Below are 26,091 nucleotides of genomic sequence, written 5' to 3' on the forward strand. Positions count from 1 at the left end.
CAAATGTATGACATACTAAAAGGGTGTGATTAGCCAATAATTGTCTTTATAGACCCCTCCCCCGACTACAGTTAGCTACTGGAGGGAATGCTCAAGGTCCTTGTATATTTGTAATGAGTGACTTTCAAAGCGGTAACACCAATGACATAAAAAGACAGATATACTAGTAATTAAAACTATATATTAATAGCTATATGTTTTTATTGATCTATACAATATTAAATACTTGCATTGTTTTATCATTGAAAAACAGTTCAATATAATCAAACTTATATAAATAACTAGAACTTTTTGTCATTTTAGTGTTCTTCATGGTTGAAAAGACAAAGGACGCAATAGCCCGAGATATACTCTTAAGGAGCCTACCGTTGCTCCTCAAGGACCTTATAGGTTATTTTCAGAGGTAGACTGGCTTTGGCAGCCAAAACTAAATCTGAACGTGACTCGATTACACACAGGTGTTCCGAGCATGCTAGTCCCTCTGTATTCCGCCCGTCTTCCGTAAACAAGCACTGTAACATGGAGATATGGCAGTGTGTGAACACTAACCCTATGAAGGTGCGTATCAATAAAAACAATTTTTGTCGCTATTAAATTGTTCTTACGCTTTCAAAACCTGTACTGCAAGCGAATCGTGTTAATGTTCAGAATGAGCGTCAGGGCTTTTTTTTAACAACTCCCCCTACAGAACGCAACTTCGTCCAATGACTCTTATGTGTAATGTAATGGAACTGAGTCACGATAAAGGGCTAAACACGCAAATGCCACCGCAATTCAAGAACAACCTTTTTGAATGATTGATAGCTAAGGGAAGAACTGTTTCTACCGGCGTCTCAGTATTCTAGCACAACAGCTGTTTCTCAACATCCTCTGCAGTAAACACCCATAACGCCTGATCTTTTCATTACCACGTTGCAGTAACGATACAAAACAAGAGGCAACAAGTAGAATCTTTTCATTGATCAATAACGATACTAATATAACCGTTTCTAACCAACCATTTCATCCCTTATAGTTTTCACTGAGCTGAAATTGAGGCCATGATCCTTGCTGGAGAGCCAGGGTTGATTTAAAGCAAATGTGCTGCTTGCTCTGCGACTCTGCGATTCCATCGTCTTGATTTACATTCTTCCTAAAGTGCTCCTGTGGCATCATGCCACTCCAGATGACTGATATCCCCCCAGCCACAGTACAGCCAGAGCCAGGGTACCAATAGTAAAGCAATTCCCATTGAGAGGATAGCAGGGTACCAATAGTAAAGCAAGCCCCATTGAGGGGATAGCACAACACAGGCCTGTGGGGGAAAGGCCATGCAGGAATATACTTGTTTTTTTAAGTGCTGGACTTGAAAACATATTCAATCCCATACCTAGGCCTACTGTAAAACCGTACTGTTATTGTAAAGCTCTTCTGGGATGCTGTAAGTGCTTTGGAAATATTATGTATAAAATACAAAAAGACACAGTACACATATTATTGAGGTTTTAGAACATTACAAAACAGGGGATGGTCCATTTACACAATATATAATGCCTATATTTCCCTTAACTGAAATATGAAACTATACAGAGGGTTCCCATAACATTCTCAGGATTCAATGAGACCTCTAGTGTTTTTATGACACCCTGAAAAGAACAGTTGAAGTGAATCTAATGAATGCTCCAACTAAGGCCAGCAGCTCTGGTCTCCTCCTCTTGTGAACATTACAACTACAATATGCTGGATAATAATGAACAGATCCTCCACGTTCTCATTGGTAAGAAAGTGAGAGGTGGGAGCTTAAAGAACATGTTTTTGGTTGTGGCAATTAAGGCAAGTGTTCAAACTTTGATTTGTCCTTTAACATGTACAAGGCACCCACATTAATCAAAGACATTTGGTATGATGCATTGCACAGAAATTGAAGAGATGACTACAGTACAGTTAGGAACTAAATCATTATTAAAAACCAGCAGCCACTAGAATGTCCTTATATATGGATAAAACAACACAGTATCTGTTAAAATCTAAATAGTACAAAAACAAAAGGTAAAGGTGTTGGGAGAGGATGGGTACATGTGTGACTGGCATCTTTCTACATAGTCAACAGTCTCCCTTTCCTAATAAATTTGGTATATTAAATCAATTTTCTTCATTAACTGTGAAATGATAGGGATACATATTTCCTAGCCTAAATTAGGCCCTTTTCACTTGGAATCTGAGATCTACATATATATCCCAGTTTTGGCTAATACAAATAGGCCAGTAGCATTTTTTCAAATCATCATTAACTAATGTGGGAAAACAAACATAAATGTGTATTGAACAAGTAAGTCAAATCTGCTGAAAACAAATGCATAAAGCGTTCAAGACACAGGGTAAAAACAATTCTTCCAAACGATAAAGATCCTTCCAGTTTACCTTGAAATATAGTTAATTGATTGTCAATTAATCTTCCACCCTGATTATCCCGATTTGTTCACAATCACACATCAACTGCCCTTTTGAGTAACAACAATAATCAACGCAATGAATCAACTCATGTGTAATTCAGTCCCACTAGTCAGCTAGGGCAATGTGCAAATTGACCATTTATATTACAATCCACATCAGAAGAGATTATGTGGTGAAAATAACAATACAACAAACCTTCTAAGAATGTCACCAATGAGATTCTAGGGTGTTGTGTGCAGAGATGACAAGAGACTCAGTGGAGACATGAGCTGAGGAGGGCAGGGTGTTTGTGTGTGTGTGTCTACACCAGGCTCCCCGGCCAGGACACCACAGTCAGTGTAACTTTATTCTTCTGCAGTTTGAGCATGGGGATAAGGGACGAGTTGTTCATGCCCACCGTGGTGGCTCCGTTCACAGCTACAATCTCATCACCACACCTGGAGACAACCCAGAGGGAGGGACAGTCAGTAAACATGGGGCAGGGATGGGTACAATACATGTAACACAATGACCTACCCACCACCCTAATTTTTATATTTTATTTAACTAGGCAAGTCAGTTAACAAATTCTAATCAGTCTCCTAACAGCTGTGCAGTAAGGTCTAAATACAGTACAATGGACTTCTACAGGAGAATCACACATCTAATGTAACCTGGAGACTAGGCTGGCTCCATCTCTACACTCAGTTTAATTTATGTTGAAAGCATGTATTTATTTCTGTTAAATCCTGTCCTTGGAGAGGCAGGCCTGCACAAAAAGAAGAAGGTTTGGGGTCAATTCCATTTAAATTCAGGAAGTATACTGAAATTCCAACTCCCTTCAATCATTTAACCTCTAGGCCAAACCGTTCAGACGTTTGCGTGAGAAGACTGATTTTTGGGATATCTCATGGTCTGACAAACACCGCTGTGGTCTCTGCCACCTTCCACCACGGATGTGCAATGCAGACAGGAGGATACGGTGGATTGAGACGCAGCCCATGCAAAAACATATCTCTAGCTTAAACAGAGGGATTTTGAAGGGGATTTTTTAAATTGTGTTACTTAGATTGATGTGTGCTTTAAAATGTGCAATATGCAGAATTGCTCTGCCATTTCCTGGTTGCAAAGATTTTAATAGTTTGCCTAATTACAGTTTATGTGACAAAACAAGCAATGTATAGTGTAGATAATCATTGTACCATCTAAACTGCTGTGCAATATCTTGTCAATAAAAAAATATTGTATTTTCAACTATTTGAAGCTGGTGTACAAAACCGAAAGGAAAACTAGCAAAAATGAAACTTAACATAGAGATAGCGCACATAGAACAGATCTATCGCTTAGACTTACTTTCAATACAAATGAGATCTATAACTACATTTCTATGTGGATTTGGTTGGATCCCCCAAAACATTACATATTGCAGCTTTAAATGAGGAAAATTTGATATTGGAATTTGGTTTACTTTCTGAATTGAATTGGAATTGACCTCAATCCTGAAAGGGAGTACATACTACTTATCAAATAACTTTGCAGGCTTACCGAAACATAACCCCCTCCTTACAACTCGTCACCTCTCCTCCATTTCACCCACACAGATAGTAACGACACGTATTTTCTCACTGAGGTTTATTATTAAACTAGCATCGTCCATGTGAAGCAACTCACTTGAGGCGTCCGTCGAAGTGGGCGGGTGTACCAGGCACGATGGTCTTGATGAAGAAGGGCTGCTGTCCGTGGCTCTCCTCATAGCCACCCACAATGCTGAAGCCCCAGCTCTCCTGATTGGTCTTCAGCAACACGATGTTACGGCACCAGTGCATGTGACTGTAAGGAGGAGAGGAAGTTGACCAATTCGAATCTCTAAAGTGTCAGTGTCATTTCATAAGCACAAAATGAAAACCTCCATTGTTTTAAATGGCTACCTGAAACAATTGATAGGTTCATTTCTTTCATTCTGTACAGAACATTATCACTCACTATGACACAGATGAATGTGAACTGAAGGCATGCAAACTTGAGGTGAGTTATTTTCCAAACCAATGATTAGAATGTTGTTTACCTTGGCAGACCCAGCCAGTGGGTCCACAGCGGGGCCCAGTTGACATCATCCTCCCTTAGGTTCTCCACAGACTCCATTTCCTCTTTGCCAGCCTCCCCCTCCCCCTCAGGCTCCTCTGAGATGGTCTGGATGACTCTGAGGACTACCTGGGAGTGGGCCGTCTGGGCCTTCAGCACTGACACCGCCTCATTGTAAGTCAGCTGGGTCAGATCCACACCATTGATGCTCATCAGGACATCCCCTAGGCAACCGAAACCAGAAGCGAGTCAAGAAAACGTAGTCTCTGCATGCAAAGCTGGTTTTACATCAAAAGGTCTTCCGGTTAAATGTGCAAGAGGTATGCATTTTGTCTTCCCCATCACTAACATAAATATCCCCGTAGGCATTTAAATCTGAACATTAGCCATACTACATGGGGTCAAGGTATGGAATGAAAACTGTCATGTGGTTGTAGGAAAGCAAATATCGCAGGAGTACCTGTTTTGATAGTGCCGTCTCGGTGCAGGCAGCCAACAGGCTGGACACTGGTGATGTAGATGGGCAAGCGGCTGCGGCAGTCCCTCCCCCCAGCGATGGTGATGCCTAGGGAGAGCCTCGGTTCCTTCTTCAGACTCACTGTCTTCTCCTGGCTGGAGAAGCCCCCTGGAGGATCCTGGGAAAAACCAGGAAGAACCCTTAATTTGCTTTACAGTCATTAGGTGCATACAGTAGTCCATTCAGATTGACTTCCTGTTCTTAAGATCAAAACTACTTCATAAGAATTCTTTCTGGCCAACAGAGAAGACTGGCGTCAAAGAAGACGGGCACAATTTGCCTGACACTACATCCCTTCTGGGCTGTGCCGCTATTATCTTCCCCTCTCTATTACCTAGAAGTGAGAAGGATCTTTTGACTTAATTGATTCCTTGTGAAACCGCTTGTCCAAACCTATGTGAGGCAGCATCTCAGATGCAGCTGCGGACTCGAACCCAGAGGTCGACACTTGACTCTCGTAGCGGAGTGCACGTGTCGAAATCCACGGCTCCTGCCGGCTTCCTTGTTTCTCTCTCGCTCTCTGGAGACTGTAAATCTTCAGAGGGGATGGGGAGGAGAGCCCTCCCTCTTCCTCCCCCAGCAGGGAACCGCCCCCCCCCCCCAAGTAACACTCAAAGCCTGGGCTCTGCAGGCGAAAGCTAACTGCCAACAGCTTTGATCCTCTGCCACCCAAAGCAACAAACAAAACGTAGTGGTGGCCCCGCAGCGGCAGAGTGAGGCAGCACCCTGGGCCTTTTGATCTGGAGTGAGCAGGCCCTAGAGAAGGGCTTTCATCTCTGGAACAGGGACACAGGCGTCTGTCTGCTCCCAAGGCCCCTTTCACCTCTGTCTGAGTGAGGAGGGCTTCTGTGGAAGTGCTAGGTAGTCTGGACTGGTAACAGAGGGCTGGGGTGTGACTGTGGTGCCATGATTACCTTTACACTATGTGAACATGACAGGCTCTTATAATCATGTGTGTCCACACTAACTTACACTAGCATACACAATACTAACTGAGATATACAGCAGTTTGTGGTACAGTGATTTGTAAGTTCTAAACGTCGGGGGAGGAGATTGTTTACCTTCATGTAGGTGGAGGGCCGTCTGAAGTACTGGGGTTCTGGAGCCCTCCTGGCCACTCGGCCCTGCCCCTCTCCACCGCTGCCCCCCTCCTCCTGGGGCTCCGGCTGCCTCATCACCACAAAGTTCACCCGCACCTCACTGGCCTGCAGACACACACATTATACACACACGTCGTTCAGGTCTCACATTCAATACACATCCAGCAAATCTATCCTGGGAACGTCTGCTAACATAAAAGTCAATGTTTCTTTAAGGGATTATAATGAATCCTATTTCCATTCTTTGGTCTCCGTGAAATAGCCGTGCTGTAACTTGTCTACATAAGACATACCTGTATGATCTGTGCTGCGCTCTCTGGGGTGCCATGTCTCAGATCTTGCCCGTTGATGGCCAGCACCTTGTCATTGTTACATAGTTTCCCGTCCTTGGCTGCCAGCCCCCCCGCCAGCAGGTCCAGAATGAAGATCCCAGTCTCGTCCGACTTGCGGATCAGTTTGATCCCCAGCGGATCCGAGCGGTCCCTCTTTACCAGCGTCACCTGGATCACCGTGCCCTGGCTGTGGGCGGTGCCGTGGGGACTGTGAGAGGAAGGGGAGGCAGTGGCCATGTTGGGGGAGGGGGGCGGGTGGTGCTCGAGGCCAGGACGTTGTGGGTGACGGGGGTTGAAGCCCTTCTCCTGCATGACGATGAGTCTGAGCAAAGGACATGGCCGCCGCAGCACGGAGATGGCCCGGCCGTGTGGGATAGAGGCTAGGCTGACGCCATTCACCTAGAAACACAACACCACATGGTCAGTAACACTGCAGCTGGACTAAATATACACAGAGTATCAACAGCTGTGGGAATTGACTGGTCCCACTTTTTTCCTCTTCAAGATATAATTCAAATCCAATCAAATGTTATTTGTCACATGCTTCGTAAACAACAGGTGTAGACGAACAGTGAAATGCTTACTTACGGGCCCTTCCCAACAATGCAGAGAGAAAATGTATAATAATAACACAAGGAATAAATACACAATGAGTAACGATAACTTGGCTATATACAGGGAGTACCGAGTCGATGTGCAGGGGTACGAGTTAATTGAGGTGGATATGTACATTTAGGTAGGGATAAAGTGACAAGGCAAAATCAATGGGGGAGCCTTGCCATGACATTTTTATTATTATAAAAAAATTAAATTATTTTAATTATTAATTATTTTTTGCAGTGGCTGCCACGATTTAGCAGTGGCAGTGCGCCGCTGCTAAATGCATATAGGGGAAACATTTATCCTTGACATGTGCTATACAAAAAACGCAGGTACCTCCATTGATTTAAAAAATAAATAATTTAAACCTTTATTGAACTAGGCAAATCAGTTAAGAACAAATTCTTATTTACAATGACGGCATACCAAAAGGAAAAAGGCCTCCTGCGGGGACGGGGGCCTGGGATTAATAATAAAAAATAAATACAATATAAATATAGGACAAAACACACATCATAACAAGAGAGACAACACAACACTACATAAAGAGAGACCTAAGACAACAACATAGCAAGGCAGCAATACAACATAACAACAACATGGTAGAGGCACAAAACATGGTACAAACATTATTGGGCACAGACAACAGCACAAAGGGTAAGGAGGTAGAGACAACAATACATCATGCAAATCAGCCACAACTGTTAGTAAGAGTGTCCATGATTGAGTCTTTGAATGAAGAGATTGCGATAAAACTGTCCAGTTTGAGTGTTTGTTGCAGCTCGTTCCAGTCGCTAGCTGCAGCGAACTGAAAAGAGGAGCGACCCAGGGATGTGTGTGCTTTGGGGACCTTTAATAGAATGTGACTGGCAGAACGGGTGTTGTATGTGGGGTATGAGGGCTGCAGTAGATATCTCAGATAGGGGGGAGTGAGGCCTAAGAGTGTTTTATAAATAAGCATCAACCAGTGGGTCTTGCGACGGGTATACAGAGATGACCAGTTTACAACGGAGTATAGAGTGCAGTGATGTGTCCTATAAGGAGCATTGGTGGCAAATCTGACGGCCCCTCGAGAGCACCCTTACCTGCCGATCTATAAATTATGTCTCTGTAATCTAGCATGGGTAGGATGGTCATCTGAATCAGGGTTAGTTTGGCAGCTGGGGTGAAAGAGGAGCGATTATGATAGAGGAAACCAAGTCTAGATTTAACTTTAGCCTGCGGCTTTGATATGTGCTGAGAGAAGGACAGTGCACCGTCTAGCCATACTCCCAAGTACTTGTATGAGGTGACTACCTCAAGCTCTAAACCCTCAGAGGTAGTAATAAAACCTGTGGGAAGAGGGGCATTCTTCTTACCAAACCACATGACCTTTGTTTTGGAGGTGTTCAGAACAAGGTTAAGGATAGAGAAAGCTTGTTGGAAACTAAGAAGACTTTGTTGTAGAGCATTTTATACAAAAATCCGGGGAGGGGCCAGCTGAGTATAAGACTGTATCATCTGCATATAAATGGATGAGAGAGCTTCCTACTGCCTGAGCTATGTTGTTGATGTAAATTGAAAAGAACTTGGGGCCTAGGATCGAGCCTTGGGGTACTCCCTTGGTGACAGGCAGTGGCTGAGAGAGCAGATTTTCTGACTTTATACACTGCACTCTTTGAGAGAGGTAGTTAGCTAACCATGCCAAAGACCCCTCAGAGACACCAATACTCCTTCGCCGGCCCACAAGAATGGAATGGTCTACCGTATCAAAAGCTTTGGCCAAGTCAATAAAAATAGCAGCACAATATTGTTTAGAATCAAGGGCAATGGTGACATCATTGACGACCTTTAAGGTTGCAGTGACACATCCATAACCTGAGCGGAAACCAGATTGCATACCAGAGAGAATACTATAGACATCAAGAAAGCCAGTCAGTTGATTATTGACAAGTTTTTCCAACACACTTGATAAACAGGGCAAAATAGAAATAGGCCTATAACAGTTAGGATCAGCTTGATCTCCCCCTTTTAAATAAAGGATGAACCGTGGCTGCCTTCCAAGCAATGGGAACCTCCCCAGAAAGGAGAGACGGGTTAAAAAGGTCAGAGATAGGCTTCGCGATGATGGGGCAGCAACCTTAAAGAAGAAAGGGTCTAAACAATCTGACCCATATGGTTTTATGGGGTCAAGTTTAAGGAGCTCCTTTAGCACCTTGGACTCAGTGACTGCCTGCAGGGAGAAACTTTGTAGCGGGGCAGGGGAAAAAGTGGGAGAAGCATCAGGGATAGTCGCATTAGAAAGGGTGGGAGATGAGGAAATGTTGGACGGGCAAGGAGGCATAGCTGAGTCAAATAGGGATCCTGACTTAATGAAGTTGTGATTAAAGAGCTCCGGTTATGGATGTTATGGTGCTTCTTGTCAATAACAACCACATCATCAACATTAAGGGACATGGGCAGCTGTGAGGAGGAGGGTTTATTCTCCAGGTCTTTAACCGTTTTCCAGAACTTCTTGGGGTTAGACCCACAGAGAGAGAACTGCTCCTTAAAGTAACTAACTTTTGCCCTCTGGACAGCCTGAGTGCACTTATTTCTCATTTGCCTGAACGATAGCCAGTCAGCCTGAGTATGCATGTGCCGAGCCTTTCTCCAAATGCAATTCTTGAGGTGGAGTAACTCTGCAAGATCACGGTCGAACCAGGGGCTGAACCTGTTTTTAAGTGTAATTTTCTTTATGGGGGCGTGTTTGTTAACAATACCACTGAAAATATCAAAAAAGAAGGTCCAAGCGTCTTCGACAGAGGGGATCAAGCTGATTCTATACCATTTTACAGAGGCCAGATCATGATGGAAGGCTTGCTTATTAAAGTTTTTTAGCAAGCGTCTATGACAAATCAGGACAGGTTGTTTCACTGAGCAGCCATTACGAACACAGGCTGTATAATAGTGATCACTAAGGTATCAGTCTGGTGTTTTCTGTAATGACCTATCAGGATTATTTGTGAGGATAACATTGAGGAGAGAAGCCTTTTCTGGGTGTTTGGAGTCGTACCTTGTGGGATTGGTAATAATCTGAGAAAGATTTAGGGAGTCCCATTTCTGTAGGACTTGGTCAGGTGGTTTAAGCATGTCCCAGTTTAGGTCACCAAGCAGGACAAATTCAGACTTAGTGTAAGGGGCCAGGAGAGAGCTTAGAGCAGGAAGGGTACAGGCCGGTGCTGATGGAGGACAATAGCACCCAGCAACAGTCAACAAAGAGCTATTTGAAAGTTTAATGCTTAAAACCAGCAAATCAAATTGTTTGGGGACAGACCTGTGGAGACAACCGAGCACTGAAGGTAAAAGGTATCCTTGTATTGTACCGACCTCCTGTAGAATAGGTGTACAAAATAGTTGGTCCCAATTTAGAGCAATTCCAGCTTTACAAACATCATCCAAGAGAAGCCCTTCTTAAAATCAATGGATCGACTCAAGGGGAAGCGAGAGATTCAATTGCAACAAATTAGGAACGCAATCTCCGCTCCTTCACGCATACAGTATCTCTTTATAGCCACTAGCCAGCCGTCCACAAAAGACCCAAAAAGTGGGGGGTTATATTACTGCTCCCGAGGCAGCCAGTGAGGTTAGATGAGAGGTGTTTTCATTCCAAATTCCACCTTTTTGATTGGTCAGCTCAGAGGAAGAGATGGGCTCAGGCATTGTCCTGCACCCCTGCCAGAGTAGAGTGAACTGGTGTCAGCTCAGTTTACAGTAGCACCGCCACATTCCAGGACAGCCGGGGGGAGGAGAAATCCAAGGAGGAGAGAGGGAGCAAGATCGTGGGAAGAAAGGAAGCTGCATCTTTGTGAAACCCCCTTCAAAGACATACAGTACTATCTCTGTACCCTAGTTGTACGCTCTGGATAAAAACCAGGTGAATGCACTGTTTACATCTGTTTTGAAATAGTTCAGGATCTACTCTCCACAATGTACCATTTGAATAAACCATTAAGATTCTGAAAGGTCACAGAATATACAAATAGCCACATTACTCTACCAACTAGTGTCCACTTTCATTTGTAGGGAACCAAATAAGACCCATCCTATCAAGAAAGTGGGTTTACAGGGCCTTCCAAAAGTATTCACACCCCTTGACTTTTTCCACATTTTGTTGTGTTACAACCTGAACTTAAAATGGATTAAATTGAGATTTTATGTCACTGGCCTATGCCGTAATGTCAAAGAGGAATTACATTTTTTTTTTTTTGATTTCTACAAGTTAATAAAAAATGAAAAGCTGAAATGTCTTGAGTCATTAAGTATTCAACCCCTTTGTTGTGGCAAGCCTAAATAAGTTCAGGAGTAAAAAAATTCTTAACAAGTCACATCGTAGGTTGCATGGACTCTGTATGCAATAATAGTGTTTAACAGGATTTCTGAATGACTACCTTATCTCTGTACCCCACACATACAATTATCTGTAAGGTCCCACAGTTGAGCAGTACATTTCAAACACAGATTCAACCACAAAGACCAGGTTTTCAAACACCTCACAAAGAAGGGCAACAATTGGTAGATGGGTATACATTTAAAAAGCAGACAATGAATATCCCTTTGAGCATGGTGATGTTATTAATTACACATCTGATGGTGTATCAATATACACAGCCACTACAAAGATACAGGCATCCTTTCACCAACAGGCCAATGGTGACTTTTTAAACAGTTACAGAGTTTAATGGAAAACTGAGGATGGATCAACAGCATTTTATGTAGTTACTCCACAGTACTAACCTAATTGACAGTGAAAAGAAGGAAGCCTGTACAGAATAAATATATTCCAAAACATGCATCCTGTTTGCAACAAGGCACTAAAGTAACTTTTTGTCCTGAATACAAAGTGTTATGATGGGGGCAAAACCAATACAACACATTACTGAGTACCACACTCCATATTTTCAAGTGGTGGCTGCATCATGTTATGGGTATGCTTGTAATCGTTAAGAACTAGGGAGTTTTTCAGGATAAAAAAAAAATGGAATGTTGCTGAGCACAGGTAAAATCCTAGAGGAAAACCTGGTTCAGTCTGCTTTCCACTAGACACTGGGTGATGAATTCACCTATCAGCTGGACAATAACCTAAAACACAAGCCCAAATCTACATTGGAGTTGCTTACCAAGAAGACAGTGAATGTTCCTGAGTGGCTGAGTTACAGTTTGGACTTAAATCTACGGCAAGACCTTAAAATGGTTTTCTTGCGACAGAGCTTGAAGAATTTTGAAAAGAATAATGGGCAAATGTTGCTCAATCCAGGTGTGTACCCAGAAAGACTCACAGCTGTAATTGCTGCCAAAGGTGCTTCTACAAAGTATTGACCCAGCGGTGTGAATACTTATGTAAATTAGATATTTATGTATTTTATTTTCAATAGATTTGCTAAAATTAATAATAATTTAAGGGGTATGAATACTTTCTGAAGGCACTGTATGTTTTTTTGGGGGGGGCATCCTGACTGGATAGGTCAAAGCTTCCTAACAAGCACTATCTACACAAAGTGCAGCCATTACCATCGTCAAGGCGTTCATTTCAAAGTATACAGCTACAGCACTAAAGCTACACGAGGATGGGAAGGAGGGGAGAGGACTGAACATATCTTCCAGGTGACCTATTATCCCTCTTATTTACAGTGAAGAAACTGTCTCACCTCCAGAATGTGGTCCCCTGGGGCCAGCCTGCCGTCATGGCCTGCCAATGAGTCACGGATGATCTCCTGGATTACTATGTTCCCCAGGGGCGTGTCCTTTCCTCCCACGATACGCAGGCCCAACTCCTCTTCCTGCTGCTCCCGAAACATCTCCACCACGTTGGTCTCGGCCACCAGGCTGGACCGCAGGGGGGTCTCTGTGGAGAGACGAGGGGACGGACATGGGCAATGGAGGTACACATGTTTACATATATAGAGACAAACAACCTGAGACATACAACCTGACACACACACACAGATTCATATATGCTCAAACACATTTCATCAATGGTCCATGGTTTTATTGTGTGTCCGATTCCAACACACAGCCCTGGTTTTGAATCAAGTAGGGCGGGTAGCAACCTATTCCCCAAGAAACACTCACGATGAGGTAATCATTTCTGTGATATCAATCGCCAGTTGCCAGGTAACTTTGTTTTGATGAACTTCGTTCCACGGTACTGGATTACAAAATGGCTCAAGGGGTTCTAAGGCTAGACCAGACAGAGTTTAGATTTGATACCAGGGGAGGCTGGTGGGAGGAGCTGTAGGAGGACTGGTTGATACACGTTCTGAATGTTCAGACGATGATTTGGCCCGAGTGTCTGAAATCCAAAGCCCCCAGCTAAATTAACGATGTCAGCAATACTCCTCTTCTCCAGCTTAGACAGCTCTCTTGCCAGGGATGGCCACATTAAAGGGGTTTGGGGTTTTCAAGTCAACACAGCTGACAGACTGTTTCCGCTCATTTCCGTTCCCTTGGGTCGTTCATAAACTCCTTACATCTTCGTTGACCCAATTAACACTGTTAGGGCTGGTACGGTGACTGTATTACCACCACACTGGCGGTCACGAGTCACAAAGGCAGTCAAATTCCAAGTGACCGTTTAGTCACTGTAATTAGGCTTCTCCAAGCTCTGATGCTGTTGATGGTCATTAGTAGCCTACCAAACTTGCTAACTGCCTGGTACTCAGCATTCTATTTTCCCTCTAATCACTTTGGCATCAATGCAAATGTAATCAAAAATCAAATCAAACACTTCATGAGAGCCCATGAGCTCTTGTTGTGCTACATTTCTATAGGCTATGCAATTGCGCGAAAAAAAACTGAGTGATGGCCTCTATTAAAAAGAGGAGGGTCCCATCAGCTTTCTATTGGCTAGGACTACTATATTTATTTCTCAACTTTACTAATATGAAGCAAATCGCTTTTCTTTACAACAGGAGTATAGCCTACCTGGCTGGCATGAAAATGACCCACGGGAAAAGTGTCCTCCATTCGCTATTCAAGTGCATAGATTATATGTATTTTTACCCTGCCCCTGTTCCGAGACAGGTGCATGATAATGGTCCATTCTAAATCAAAACAAATTTCACACATATACTAAATAATATACTGTATGTAAAGACGAGATTAAATCAATAATAGTCTGATGGGTGACAATATTAGCCTATCACTTGTGAATGATGCCCAGCGTAAGGCAAGAAACAATACCTTTTTTTGCAACTTTTTTGAATCATAGTCGTGTGCGCATTGCTACGCTCATAATGTGAGGAAATAGCTTAATAGTTTATCAACGTTGTGTAAAAAAGTTTTGTTTTTATGCTAGTGGTTGTATTAATTTGGGATCTAGCGCATTCCACAACTGTCCCAGACTATGTTTGGAATATTTATTTCTCGCACAGAATTGGTCAACTTTTGTACTAAGGAGGATAGTAGATTGACATAGGCTAGTGCTTTTGATGTTCGTTAGGTCTACTCATCTTCTTGGCTGACGAAAAGTAAATGTGGACAGTTCTTCCATTATCTTCAATATGCACCTCGGAATTGGATAAGGACGCGCGCAGTTGCGTCCCCGATGTGTCTGTCTTCACTTGTAGCCTGTGAGAAATACCCGATCAGTTGATGGAGAGCCATGTGAGTGAGAGGTGCTTCGGAGCATGCAGCACTCAGGGATAAGGGAATTATAATTATTATATTTAGCCCAAGGGCACAACGGCCACTGGCCGCAAAAGGAATGGATTTTTTAGGGGGCATATCCTTTCTATTTTATTCAGCTTTGTTCAATTCTATTCTTCATACTATAAAATTATATAAAATAATGCCACGGAATTCTAAGCAAATCTTGTCTGCTAAATGAACTAGTGTAGCCCACAGCCATATGGCATAGCCATATCAGGACCTAACATAACGACAACTCAGAGTATGCTATTCTGTTCGTCTGAAATAGACTACATTTTCTTCATATCATGATTCTTTAGGCCTGTCTAAAATAAATAATGGATTTATTGTGAAGGTGTAGGCTATATTACATAGGAACATCTACATTTTAAAAAGTATAATAAATCTAAGGTCTGTATCAGTGGCTTGTAGGCTGTGTGTGGAAGCCAGGAAATGCTAAATGTGTTTATGTTAATTAACGGTCAATTACCGTGAGACCGGCAGTTATTTGCTTAACAATCACCGGCTGACAACATTTCGTGACCGCCACAGCCCTAAACTGATATAGATTTTTCCATTCTTAAGAAGTTAAAATGTTTTCAATGGGAGCTCACTGCTATTTACTTAGACTGACAGACTATCATTATCATACACATAAAATCAGACTTCAGACATAGTGACGTCAGTGTGACGTCTAACTGTTTGCGGTGTGGGCAGAGTAGGGAGTGAGTGACGTGTGACATCTTACCCTCCTCGCTCTCTTCGAAGGCGGGGTTGATGAGGCCAGGCTCTGGCAGGACACCCCGGGTGGGGGTGCGGGTCATCGTAGGGGTGTGTTTGGCATCAGCATCCAACTCCCCCTCGCCCCTGTTCCCCTTAAGAGCTTTCCGGTGGGGTCTCTTCCTCCTCTCCGCCTCCTCCTTCAGCCTTCTGAAAACAGGACATCTGAGAGAGGGAGGAGTGGGAGAAAGGGAAAGAAGACGAGGGGTCAACCTTCAACAGTCCTTTTATTTAACCCTCATGACATTTGTCCAAAACAGTCAGTGAATGTAACCTAAAGTATTCACCAGAAAAAAAGAGAGTACGATTTGATGTTTATTCATTTGTTTCAGTGAGGAGGATCATTCTAAAATGCCAAATGGGGCTCAAGCTAGAGGTGTGGAAATGAATAGATTTAGTGACTGGTGAGGGAGTTAAAGAGAGAGAGACTATGGGAAGAGGAGAGGAGCTATGCAGATGAGGAGGCTATTTTACTGCATTGCAGGGAGTCTGAGGGGGGGACAGGTCGAGTGTGATTAAGTCAGAGAGAGAGCTACTGCTGCTGGTCCTGCTGTCTGAACTTTGCCTCCTCTCTGTTTGCACTGGGCGGATGGCTGCAGCATGACCAGCTATCACAAAACAACCTTTACCCTGACTGCGTCATTGTTGCTCGCTAACCACTAAGATGATAAGCACCACACTGGCCACGTGATGAAAGGGAAGACTAATCCATAAATTACACTCCTCCCGGAGGGTATGATATTTGAGACTGAACCTCTACTTCGAGTCCAGGTACTATGTAATTAAAGCTATTTCATTGAAGTCTAAACGTGACTGACTTATGGTCAGTGTATCCATGTTAGGTTAACATTTGACAGGCCTGTGTACTCATTAACTCTAAATTAATTGCGTAGGAAAATACATGTCAGGCATAGGCATAAAAAAATTCAGGCAGAGGGAAATAGACACATTTAAACCAGTGTAAAAAGACAGTTCCTATTTTGGCTTTTTTACTGTTGCTGCAAAGCAGACATTTTAAGCTAACTCTAAACAAAATATCTTTCCCATCTCCAAATCCTGCTCACTTGTGCCCTGGCCATAACCCTCTTTACCTGTTGTGCAGATGGGGCTGCAGCTCGCACCGCTGCATCTGCTGCTGGCACTCAGCGTGGTGTGGGCAGAGCACGGTCAGCTTGTCCAGCAGGTTCCTGACCAGCAGGCTGGAAGGCCGGCACTGGTGCAGCTGCAGCCGCTGGCGGTCCACGGGACAGAAGTCCTGCTCCTTCAGGAAGCTGCTGAGGCACTGGAAGCAGTAAGTGTGTCCGCATGGCGTGTCCATGGGCCGCAGCAGGGGCTGCAGACAGATGTGGCACACCAGCTCATCATCTACCTCATCCTGGTACTCATACAGGTGGTTCTCCTGGCCCCCTTCATGCTGCTGGCCACAGTCCTTACACATCTTTGCCCATGCCAGGCCAGCACTGCTGATGCTGCTGCTACTGTTGGGGACATTGGGCTCCGTCATGGCCACTGGCTGGAATAGCTATCTAGCAAGTTCAACTTCCTTTGTTCCACTGTCCAACTTTCTCTGTTCCTGCACTCACTCTTGATCCCAGAAAGGAAATGCCTGCTTAGATGATTTCATAAGGGGGCAAACATCCCAGACTGAATCCATTGAAAGGGTTGAGGTTGAAACCCTGATCCACTGTTCGTCCTCTCCTCCTCATGTCTTCATCCTGGATTTCTGTTGAGGGGAGCACAAAGAGGTCTGCTGTTAGAGTTGGTACTTTTCCTACTCATACCGACCGGTACAACAGGAAATTACAAATCCACAGAGCGGCAACAATATGGAGGCCAGCCGCAGCTGTTTCCTCTCAGCCGGTTTCCTGAGGAACTAAAGGAAATGAAATGAGGCGAGAAAAGGAGAAAAAATGACTAAAAGTGAAAACCGTGCTAATGGTAGGAACAAAGGCATGGCACTGGGAGAGAATGAGAACTCTGAATGAACTGGGCAGAAATGCAATCCCCATCACTAATGACCCCCTCGTGCCCAATCAGCAGAGGTCTCCATCCCTCTGTGAGGCTTCTAATCTCTCCACTAATTCCCTCTCTTTAGGAGAGGCTGATTATAAATGCATTCTTCGGCAACAGGTTTTTTGGCAACAAACTCTACACATGTGCAAAGAAAAGGAGCCGATTTGTACGTTTCAATCAACACTCTCGTCAAATGAATCGTAAAACCCACAAACTGCAAAACAAACTAACAAGCATATATCAACATCTTACAAACACAGGAGGTTGGTGGCACCTTGATTGGGGAGGACGGGCTCGTGGTAATGTCTGGAGTGGAATCGGTGGAATGGTATCTAATACATCAAACACATGGTTTCACGTTTACGCCATTCCATTTGCTCCGTTCCGGACGTTTTTATGAGCCGTCCTCCCCTCATCAGCCTCCTGTGTTTACAAAGTACACTGAGTAGGAGTGCCTCTCCAACATTACTGATGCAAATACTGAGATGTGTTTACATGCCAACATTTCTTGTTCCACTTTGTCACATGGTTAAGATCAGATTCCCTGCGTTCACCGGTCCCAGCACTCCTCTCTGACCCCGTTGAGAGGTCAGCAAGGTGAAAGAGCAGACGGATTCTTTATCTTGTTCGTCATTAGCTTTGTTCCACCTACCTGAGAAGCTGATATGAGCGTTGTCAAGAACCCCGGGCCGGTCGGCAGCCACCGCATGCAAACAAGAACCTCAAACCCAACAGCTGTACTGGCTGCCTGCAGCCTGACTGAAACCTGAGCTCCACATCCCGGCACACAGTCAGTGGATCTGTGTGTGTGTGTGTTTGCGTGTGTGGCAAACTGAGGGGGAGTGGTGTGACTAGGCACAGGGGAGCTCGGCAGAGAGGCGTTCAGCCTGCCTCCGTCGATTCCTGAAGAGGGGGGAGAGGAGGAGTGGAGGGGGACTAAGACTGCTGATGTCGCACTAGCTCAGGCAAAACACTCGGAGACCAAACCGAGGGCTGACCAATTACACTGAGGCTGGTGTACACACACACACACACACACACACACACACACACACACACACACACACACACACACACACACACACACACACACACACACACACACACACACACACACACACACACACACACACAGCCTGAGGTCAAACAGGACGGCCCACTTTCTTTCTTGTTACTCAAGTGATCCCTCATCTTGTAATGGATAAGGATCATGGATCCTATGGCTGGGCGGAGGAAGCATAACCAAGGTTCTGCCCCACTTACAGTATTTGGGAATTCACATGACCAGGCCCCATGGCTCTACAAATAATCAATCTGACCTGAGACTACTTCAGATGAAGGTCAAGGGTGTCCTATATTGGAATTCTGTACATAACAAAACAAACACTACCCACTTGAGTGGAATGCCTCCTTTTCAGCACATGCATGTTTAGACTTGCCTGACCAAGACAGAGATTAGCCTAAATAAAATTCCTCATAATCTTTGATATGCATATTTGCCATAGCATAAAAGCACATTGTCTATAAATGTTAAATAGGAGAAAGCTGGACAGAGAATGTGTCTTAAGGAATGTAAGGATCCATTGAGTGTCATTGAGGAGGCAGCACTTGCTGTTATTAAAGGCAGTGGGCCACTGAGGAGCCAGGCAGGCAGGATGTGATGGATGGCCTGCTCAGCCCCTTAGCCCCTCCACTCCAGCTCTTTCTGGATGGTGCAGGCCCTCTCATATACCAAGTAGGGACGGCTGGGAAGCCATGTGTCAACGTCCACTCCCCCCTAGACACACACTACTGCAGTGGTTTACGATGTTGTGGCTGTTCCTCAAGGATGCACACTGCTCATGGCAGGGGTGAGACTAGCTACCATTAGGGTTGGGGCGGTATACAGATTTTCATACCGTCATACAGTTTTTGTACCATACCAGGGTATACGGTATTACTGGATGTGCACACAAGAAACGCTATTATTACTTGTATTTTTTGACGCACAAAATAATTTAAGCAACATGGATCTTGATCCAGGAAGGGATTGAATGTCTCTGCTGTAACCAAGAAGCTTGATCTTGCCACCTAGCAAGCAAATAGCAAACCAAATGCATAGCTGGAGCCCTGAGCTGGATATAATTTATTTGACACATCTTAGATAATTTACTTGTATTTATAAGCAGTGGCGTGGCACCCATTTTGTTTTTACGGTATTGAAAATCATACCGTCCGTATGTCTATATACCCCGGTATATACGGTATATCGCCACAAGCCTAGCTACCATACAGAATCCCCTGGTTATAACTACTGCCACTACACATCCCCTGGTTATTACCACTGCCTTTAAAAGTCCCTTGGTTATTACTACTGCCTTTACACATCACCTGGTTAATACTACTGTCTTTACACATCCCCCGGTTATTACTACTACCTGTACACATTCCCGGGTTATTACTACTGCTTTTACACGTCTCCTGGTTATTACTACTGCCTTTACACATCCCCCGGTTATTACTACTGCTTTTACACGTCTCCTGGTTATTACTACTGCATTTACACATCCCCTGGGTAATAGTGCTGCCTTTACACATCCCCTGGTTATTACTACTGCATTTACACATCCCCTGGTTATTACTACTGCCTTTACACATCCCCTGGTTATTACTACTGCCTTTACACATCCCCTGGGTAATAGTGCTGCTTTTACACGTCTCCTGGTTATTACTACTGCCTTTACACATTCCCGGGTTATTACTACTGCTTTTACACGTCTCCTGGTTATTACTACTGCATTTACACATCCCCTGGGTAATAGTGCTGCCTTTACACATCCCCTGGTTATTACTACTGCCTTTACACATCCCCTGGTTATTACTACTGCATTTACACATCCCCTGGTTATTACTACTGCCTTTACACATCCCCTGGTTATTACTACTGCCTTTACACATCCCCTGGTTATTACTACTGCCTTTACACATCCCCTGGGTAATAGTGCTGCTTTTACACATCTCCCGGTTATTACTACCACCTGTACACATTCCCTGGTTATTACTACTGCCTTTACACATCACTATGTTAATAGTACTGTCTTTACACATCCCCCGGTTATTACTACTACCTGTACACATTCCCTGGTTATTTCTACTGCCTTTACACATTCCCGGGTTATTACTACTGCTTTTACACGTCTCCTGGTTATTACTACTGCCTTTACACATCCCCTGGTTATTATGACTGCATTTACACATCCCCTGGTTATTACTACTGCCTTTACACATCCCCTGGGTAATAGTGCTGCCTTTACACGTCCCCTGGTTATTACTACTGCCTTTACACATCCCCTGGTTATTACTACTGCCTTTACACGTCCCCTGGTTATTACTACTGCCTTTACACGTCCCCTGGTTATTACTACTGCCTTTACACGTCCCCTGGTTATTACTACTGCCTTTACACATCCCCTGGTTATTACTACTGCCTTTACACATCCCCTGGGTAATAGTGCTGCCTTTACACGTCCCCTGGTTATTACTACTGCCTTTACACGTCCCCTGGTTATTACTACTGCCCTGTACACATCCCCTGGTTATTACTACTGCCTTTACACATCCCCTGGTTGTACATAAACCTTTCTTTGATTCTTTTTTCATATTATAACTTTATTAAGTCTGTTCAACTACTCATCTCCTAAAAGCGCATGTTGTCGTGTATAACCGATCTGAAGTCCCATGGAGCTTCAATGTTCAATATCATATATTTTAATCAATGGTTTCTAATGCTAGGAGGCAATTGCTAGGAGGAAAATCATCAGTGGTATTGATGTTTTCATAATTCTTAGTCAATCGTTATCTCAGGCTAAACATGCTTTGACAGCAGTGGTATACATTCTCACATTGGCAACGTGATGTTGCATTGTTAAGTACTGAACTTTTCACGTGAAGTTGAATCCTGTTGAAAGGTATGTTCTGAAGCTGACAAAGTCACCTTGATGGGGGAAAATGCCAAAAACAACAATGAATAATCATGTGACATTCAAAGCTTTCTAGGAAAAATGTCTTGGCTCACCATTAAAGTGTCCTTTCTCCAATGCAACTTGCTGTTGTCACATGTGCTCCCTCTCCGGCCTCTAGGTCACCAGGCTGCTCGTTATGGCGCATACCTGTCACCATCATTACACGCACCTGCGCGTCAGACTCACCTGGTCTCCATCACTTCCCTGATTACCTTCCCTATACATGTCACTCCCTTTGGTTCCTTCCCCAGGCGTCATTGTTTCTGTTTCATGTCTGTGTGCTGTTAGTGTTTCTTGTTTTGTATTATTTTCCATTTATTTTATTAAAACACTCAATCCCTGAACTTGCTTCCCGACTCTCAGCGCACATAGTTACAGTCATTCATAGCCAGTTGAACTTTTAAGTCAGACAGGACTGTCAGCTGTTCAGTTACTGTGGTTATAACTGCTATTTGACTGACAATAAAACTCACCTCACAAATGTTTCCATTGTGTCTCCATGTCACATGTTCCGCCACACCCTCGTGAAGTGAATGCAGGGGTAAAGCCATGAGGCAGACAGAACAACTCCCTTGGCTGAGACAGTATTTAATCATATAAAAGGGGTTTGTCATGAAGGATTTGACTCTGATTGACTGAAAGTGAAAATACAAGCAATGCCAAAACAGAAAACCTCCCCCCTAAAATTCACATTGCTTCATAATCTACCCACTCCCTTTCTACCAGACAGTTGCATGATTGCTACCCACCCTGGAGCCTTGAGCATGGTACCCATTGGTACCACAGTCTCTGCTACAGAGACCCATCCAGGTTAAAGTGCACAGTCATAGGCTCTAATCCTCCCACTGTTCCGTAGCGGACCACTGTCTGAAGAGCACACTTCACACTGGGCTCCAGAAACAAGACATCAACTTCTGATCATGAATATCTATGAATATCCATCCATAACTAGAGAATAGCTGGCCTCCTAGGTCATAGGTCACATAAATATACTTAGGTCTGCTATTCAATACAGAGAGAATTAAAAATAAAAACATGAATTAATCAATGTGGTTCTATCCCAGGTTCAAAGGAAAGTACCTCTTCCAAGTGAAAGCTATATTATGGGGAAATGAAGGCATACATACATTTTTCAAAAATGTCCATCTTAAAAATTAGGCATAAGTAAAGGCTTTGATTTTTGGATGGAAAGGAGATGGAAACAGATGGAAAGGAGATGGAAACAGATGGAAAGGAGATGGAAACAGATGGAAAGGATATGGAAACAGATGGAAACAGATGGAAACAGATGGAAAGGAGATGGAAACAGATGGAAAGGAGGTTTTAGAAAACATCTACCAGAAAAAGTCTTAAACGGTATCAGAAATACATGAAAACACAATAATGTAGACATAAAGACCCCTGCCAACTAATATCAACACTTAGATTTCGTTTTGGAGAAATTGTTAGCCTTCTGTAAGTTTAAGCAATATTGCCTTGTGCCTTGTAATTCCATTACCAAAAACACACACATCTTGAAGATATTTTATAATTTCTCTCCCTCATGAGGAGGGAGGATAATGAAAGTTCACAGAAGTAACAAGTAACGGTAGACCTACCAATTAGTTATAGTGATTTATTTTTATGATATCAAATTGTTAACAGAATTATCAAAACATTTGTAACGCAATTACTGCAACTGAATTAGCTACAATAGGAAATCATAGTAGTCACAAACTACAGATATTTAACAAGAGTTTTTGAAAAACGAGTTCGCATAAGAACAAAGTTTACATATGCACAGTTTTTCCACTAAATTAGCTTTTGTAAAAAAAAATCTGTCGAAATTGTTAAATGTAGTCCTTGTGCATAGTTATGTGGTTTGTTAAACTTGGTTTTTCCTTGGCATACATTTTAAACAGTCATTACTGTGGAATTGCCCATCTTCTTTTTTTTCTAGGGAAGCCAGTTAAGAACAAATTCGTATTTACAATGATGGCCTACCCCGGCCAAACCCTAACCCGGATGACGCTGGGCCAAATGTGCACCGCCCTGACGGGACTCCCAATCACGACCGGTTGTGATACAGCCTGGATTCGAACCAGGGTGTCTGTAGTGAAGTCTCTAGCACTGAGATGCAGTGCCTTAGACCGCTGCACCAACCTCTTGATTTAGGCTCTTGGAAAAATTACACCAGTTTCCCATGGAGAGGAGCTCAGCATTAACGAAAATAACATCATTAACCAGTAGCCCCTACCACCTCAAAATCAAATAGGACTGTCTGAAATTGCCATGCACATCCTGGTTGTATGAGCAAATCTTATTTTACCTCTATTTAAATGCTTCAAGTCAAATTATGTACCATTTCAATATTCTGTATTATTTCAATATTCACTGTAAATAACACGGCCTTGGTACTATAGAATAAAACCTTTTTCTGTTTCTTTTTATTTAACTAGTTATATTCTATAATGTTACATCATTCACCAGATAGTGCCCACTTTTAATGCTGACACACAGGCTTTAGCACCATGGTGTTAATGTAGAAAAGAGGCCATCATTGGGGCTGGTCAATTCCTTGGTCAGAAACCATAAATAATTCACTGTCCCCACTGACACCAACAGCTGATGACGAGGTTAACAACCGAGCGAACATTCCCCTTCCTTCATTTATACATTGCACACGTATGGCAAATCTATTACGTGTTAACCCTCCTATACATTTTATGGCATAGGCTATTATTTTGTCTACTCAAGTCACTGGAAAATAATGCGAAACATTACGCACTCTAAAAACAGAAACTTACTGGCCACATTACGTTCTCTCACCTTCAACAACACAACCGGTGATATGTGCTACCTTTAATTAGTTGGAATGTGTTAGGCTAGGCTATATTTTCATACAATTATGCTATAGGTGGACTGTATGAAATGTGTGAGAATACATTTGAAAAATGTAAAACAAGCATGTTTGATGAGAGAATAGAATTTGCGGGAGCCGAGACCATAGAGATGGCCGAGACCGAAACTCCTCGTCTTACCTGAGTGAAGGGATTTTTCCCGGAAGTAATAAAACAAAGACAGTCGTGAAATCGTGCTATGAATAAAGTAGCCTATAGCCTCGAGAAGCTCCGATAATAAAGCTAGAAACGATTAATATAATCCTACACGTTATATTTCTGAGTGAATAGTACAGCTCATTCTTCACAATGCGCCGCCTCAGGTGTTGTTGGTTGTACAGTCCAGAGATGGAAAAGTCAGCGAGACATCCCACTCCCTCATGTTTTATGTTTCAATGGAAGTCAATGAACCAAGTAGGCCAGACCCAGCTGCTATCGCATTGGTGTCTATGGGAGAACCACCCCCTTAAGTAGACAGGAACTGACATTCTTTTTCAATGGTAAATGGCCAGAGTGAACTACCTTTATTTATCTTCCATCTTTGCTCCAGGCAATATTCCTAGTTTCGAACAACAAACAAGTAGGATCTGACGTAAAAGTGAGATTCAAATTAGCCAGGTTACTTTTAAATGTTTTGTTTACTTTCCAATTAATCTTTCTCAGTATCACGTGGATTGCGTGATAAACCATCGCCATAAACCACTCACTGCAAAGGTATCATTTTATCTTTAATTATTGAACACCAAATAAAATTGTATTTGTCACATGCGCCGAATACAACTGTTGTAGACTTTACGGCGAAATGCTTGTTTATGAGCCCTTCCTGACGATGCAGAGGATACAAGTCACTATACAGCAAAGTTGGGTTGGAAGGACCTGCATGAACAAGGGCAGTCCCTTGTTCAGATTCAGTTTTGACATAGTAGCAGCCTATACTGTAGCCTAGGAATTAATAAAACACATTTTGGGAAATGTAGATTTTAATTAGCTAAATAAACACTATGTTGAAGACCATTTTATGCTTAAGTGTCAATCAGCAGTTCCTACATTCATTGTTTGGCTTATAAATTAATGATATGTACACATTGATTCTTGAAGATTATAATTTAGAAATTTCTCATGAGCTTAGTTTGACATCAGAACCCAAATATAATCTTATTTTACTCAAATGATTATAAACAAATGTAATGTAAACAAACACTGTATAACCTCAAAACATGCTTAAAACTCTCCTTTTGATATCATGGATGGTTAGTCCTTTTTATCCATAGATCTGTCAATGAATTAGAGAGTGGTTACATTGCTTCAGCCCCATCCCTTAGCTTTTTACCGAAACAGGGGAAGGAAGGACTTTTTTTTATTGTTCCTACTGCTGAAGACAATTTTTCTGCTAGTAGTCTACAATGTAATGACCAATTGAGTATGAATGATAAATTGAGGATCAATTGAGATTCCAGAGTTGTGTGACCATAACAGTTTTATGAGAACAAATTGTAACTGTGATCATTTCAATTGTAATAACATTCCCAGTTTCTCTCAACTCTCATTGCATTAGAGAGTGAGAAAAGTGACACACAATACAGTGTTTGTAAGCTATCTTTTCCCTTCAGTGTCTCCCAAACCCTGATTTATGGGTAAGAAGAATCACATTGAATGAAAAGGAGCCGTCTGAATGGTGCCCAATAAAGTAATAATACTTGCTTTGGGACCCTGCCAGTTAAAAGGCTT

The 26,091-nt window shown here is 43.0% G+C and overlaps 1 protein-coding gene across 2 annotated transcripts; it reads right to left on the reverse strand.

Annotated features, from left to right (window-relative positions):
- Window positions 1-1,458: 1,458 nt before the first annotated feature.
- Window positions 1,459-24,737, reverse strand: LOC120062329 (ligand of Numb protein X 2-like). 2 transcript variants are annotated; one of them, XM_039012213.1, is made up of 10 exons: window positions 24,505-24,737; window positions 16,562-17,193; window positions 15,439-15,635; window positions 12,710-12,906; window positions 6,405-6,842; window positions 6,073-6,216; window positions 4,955-5,129; window positions 4,478-4,718; window positions 4,084-4,242; window positions 1,459-2,870 (listed from the first exon to the last, which is right to left on the reverse strand). In XM_039012213.1, the coding sequence occupies exons 2-10, from the start codon at window positions 16,972-16,974 to the stop codon at window positions 2,735-2,737; spliced, it is 2,100 nt and encodes a 699-aa protein (XP_038868141.1). In that variant the 5' UTR covers window positions 16,975-17,193; window positions 24,505-24,737; the 3' UTR covers window positions 1,459-2,734. The 2 variants fall into 2 exon arrangements, with proteins under 2 accessions (XP_038868141.1, XP_038868142.1); XM_039012214.1 differs by lacking the exon at window positions 24,505-24,737 and adding an exon at window positions 18,136-18,280.
- Between the last annotated feature and the right edge of the window lie 1,354 nt (window positions 24,738-26,091).

The sequence above is a fragment of the Salvelinus namaycush genome, chromosome 17, assembly GCF_016432855.1.
Source record: "Salvelinus namaycush isolate Seneca chromosome 17, SaNama_1.0, whole genome shotgun sequence".
Lineage (NCBI taxonomy): Eukaryota > Metazoa > Chordata > Actinopteri > Salmoniformes > Salmonidae > Salvelinus > Salvelinus namaycush.

What these genes read in the sequence shown, in the direction of transcription:
- LOC120062329 (XM_039012213.1), bottom strand. Translation starts at nt 16,974, where the DNA reads ATGACGGAGCCCAATGTCCCCAACAGTAGCAGCAGCATCAGCAGTGCT. An exon ending in GCGCAGCACAGATCATACAG is followed by an intron (nt 6,217 to 6,404) that starts GTATGTCTTATG and finishes GTGTGTCTGCAG; the next exon opens with GCCAGTGAGGTGCGGGTGAA. An exon ending in CACTGGCTGGGTCTGCCAAG is followed by an intron (nt 4,243 to 4,477) that starts GTAAACAACATT and finishes TCCTCCTTACAG; the next exon opens with TCACATGCACTGGTGCCGTA.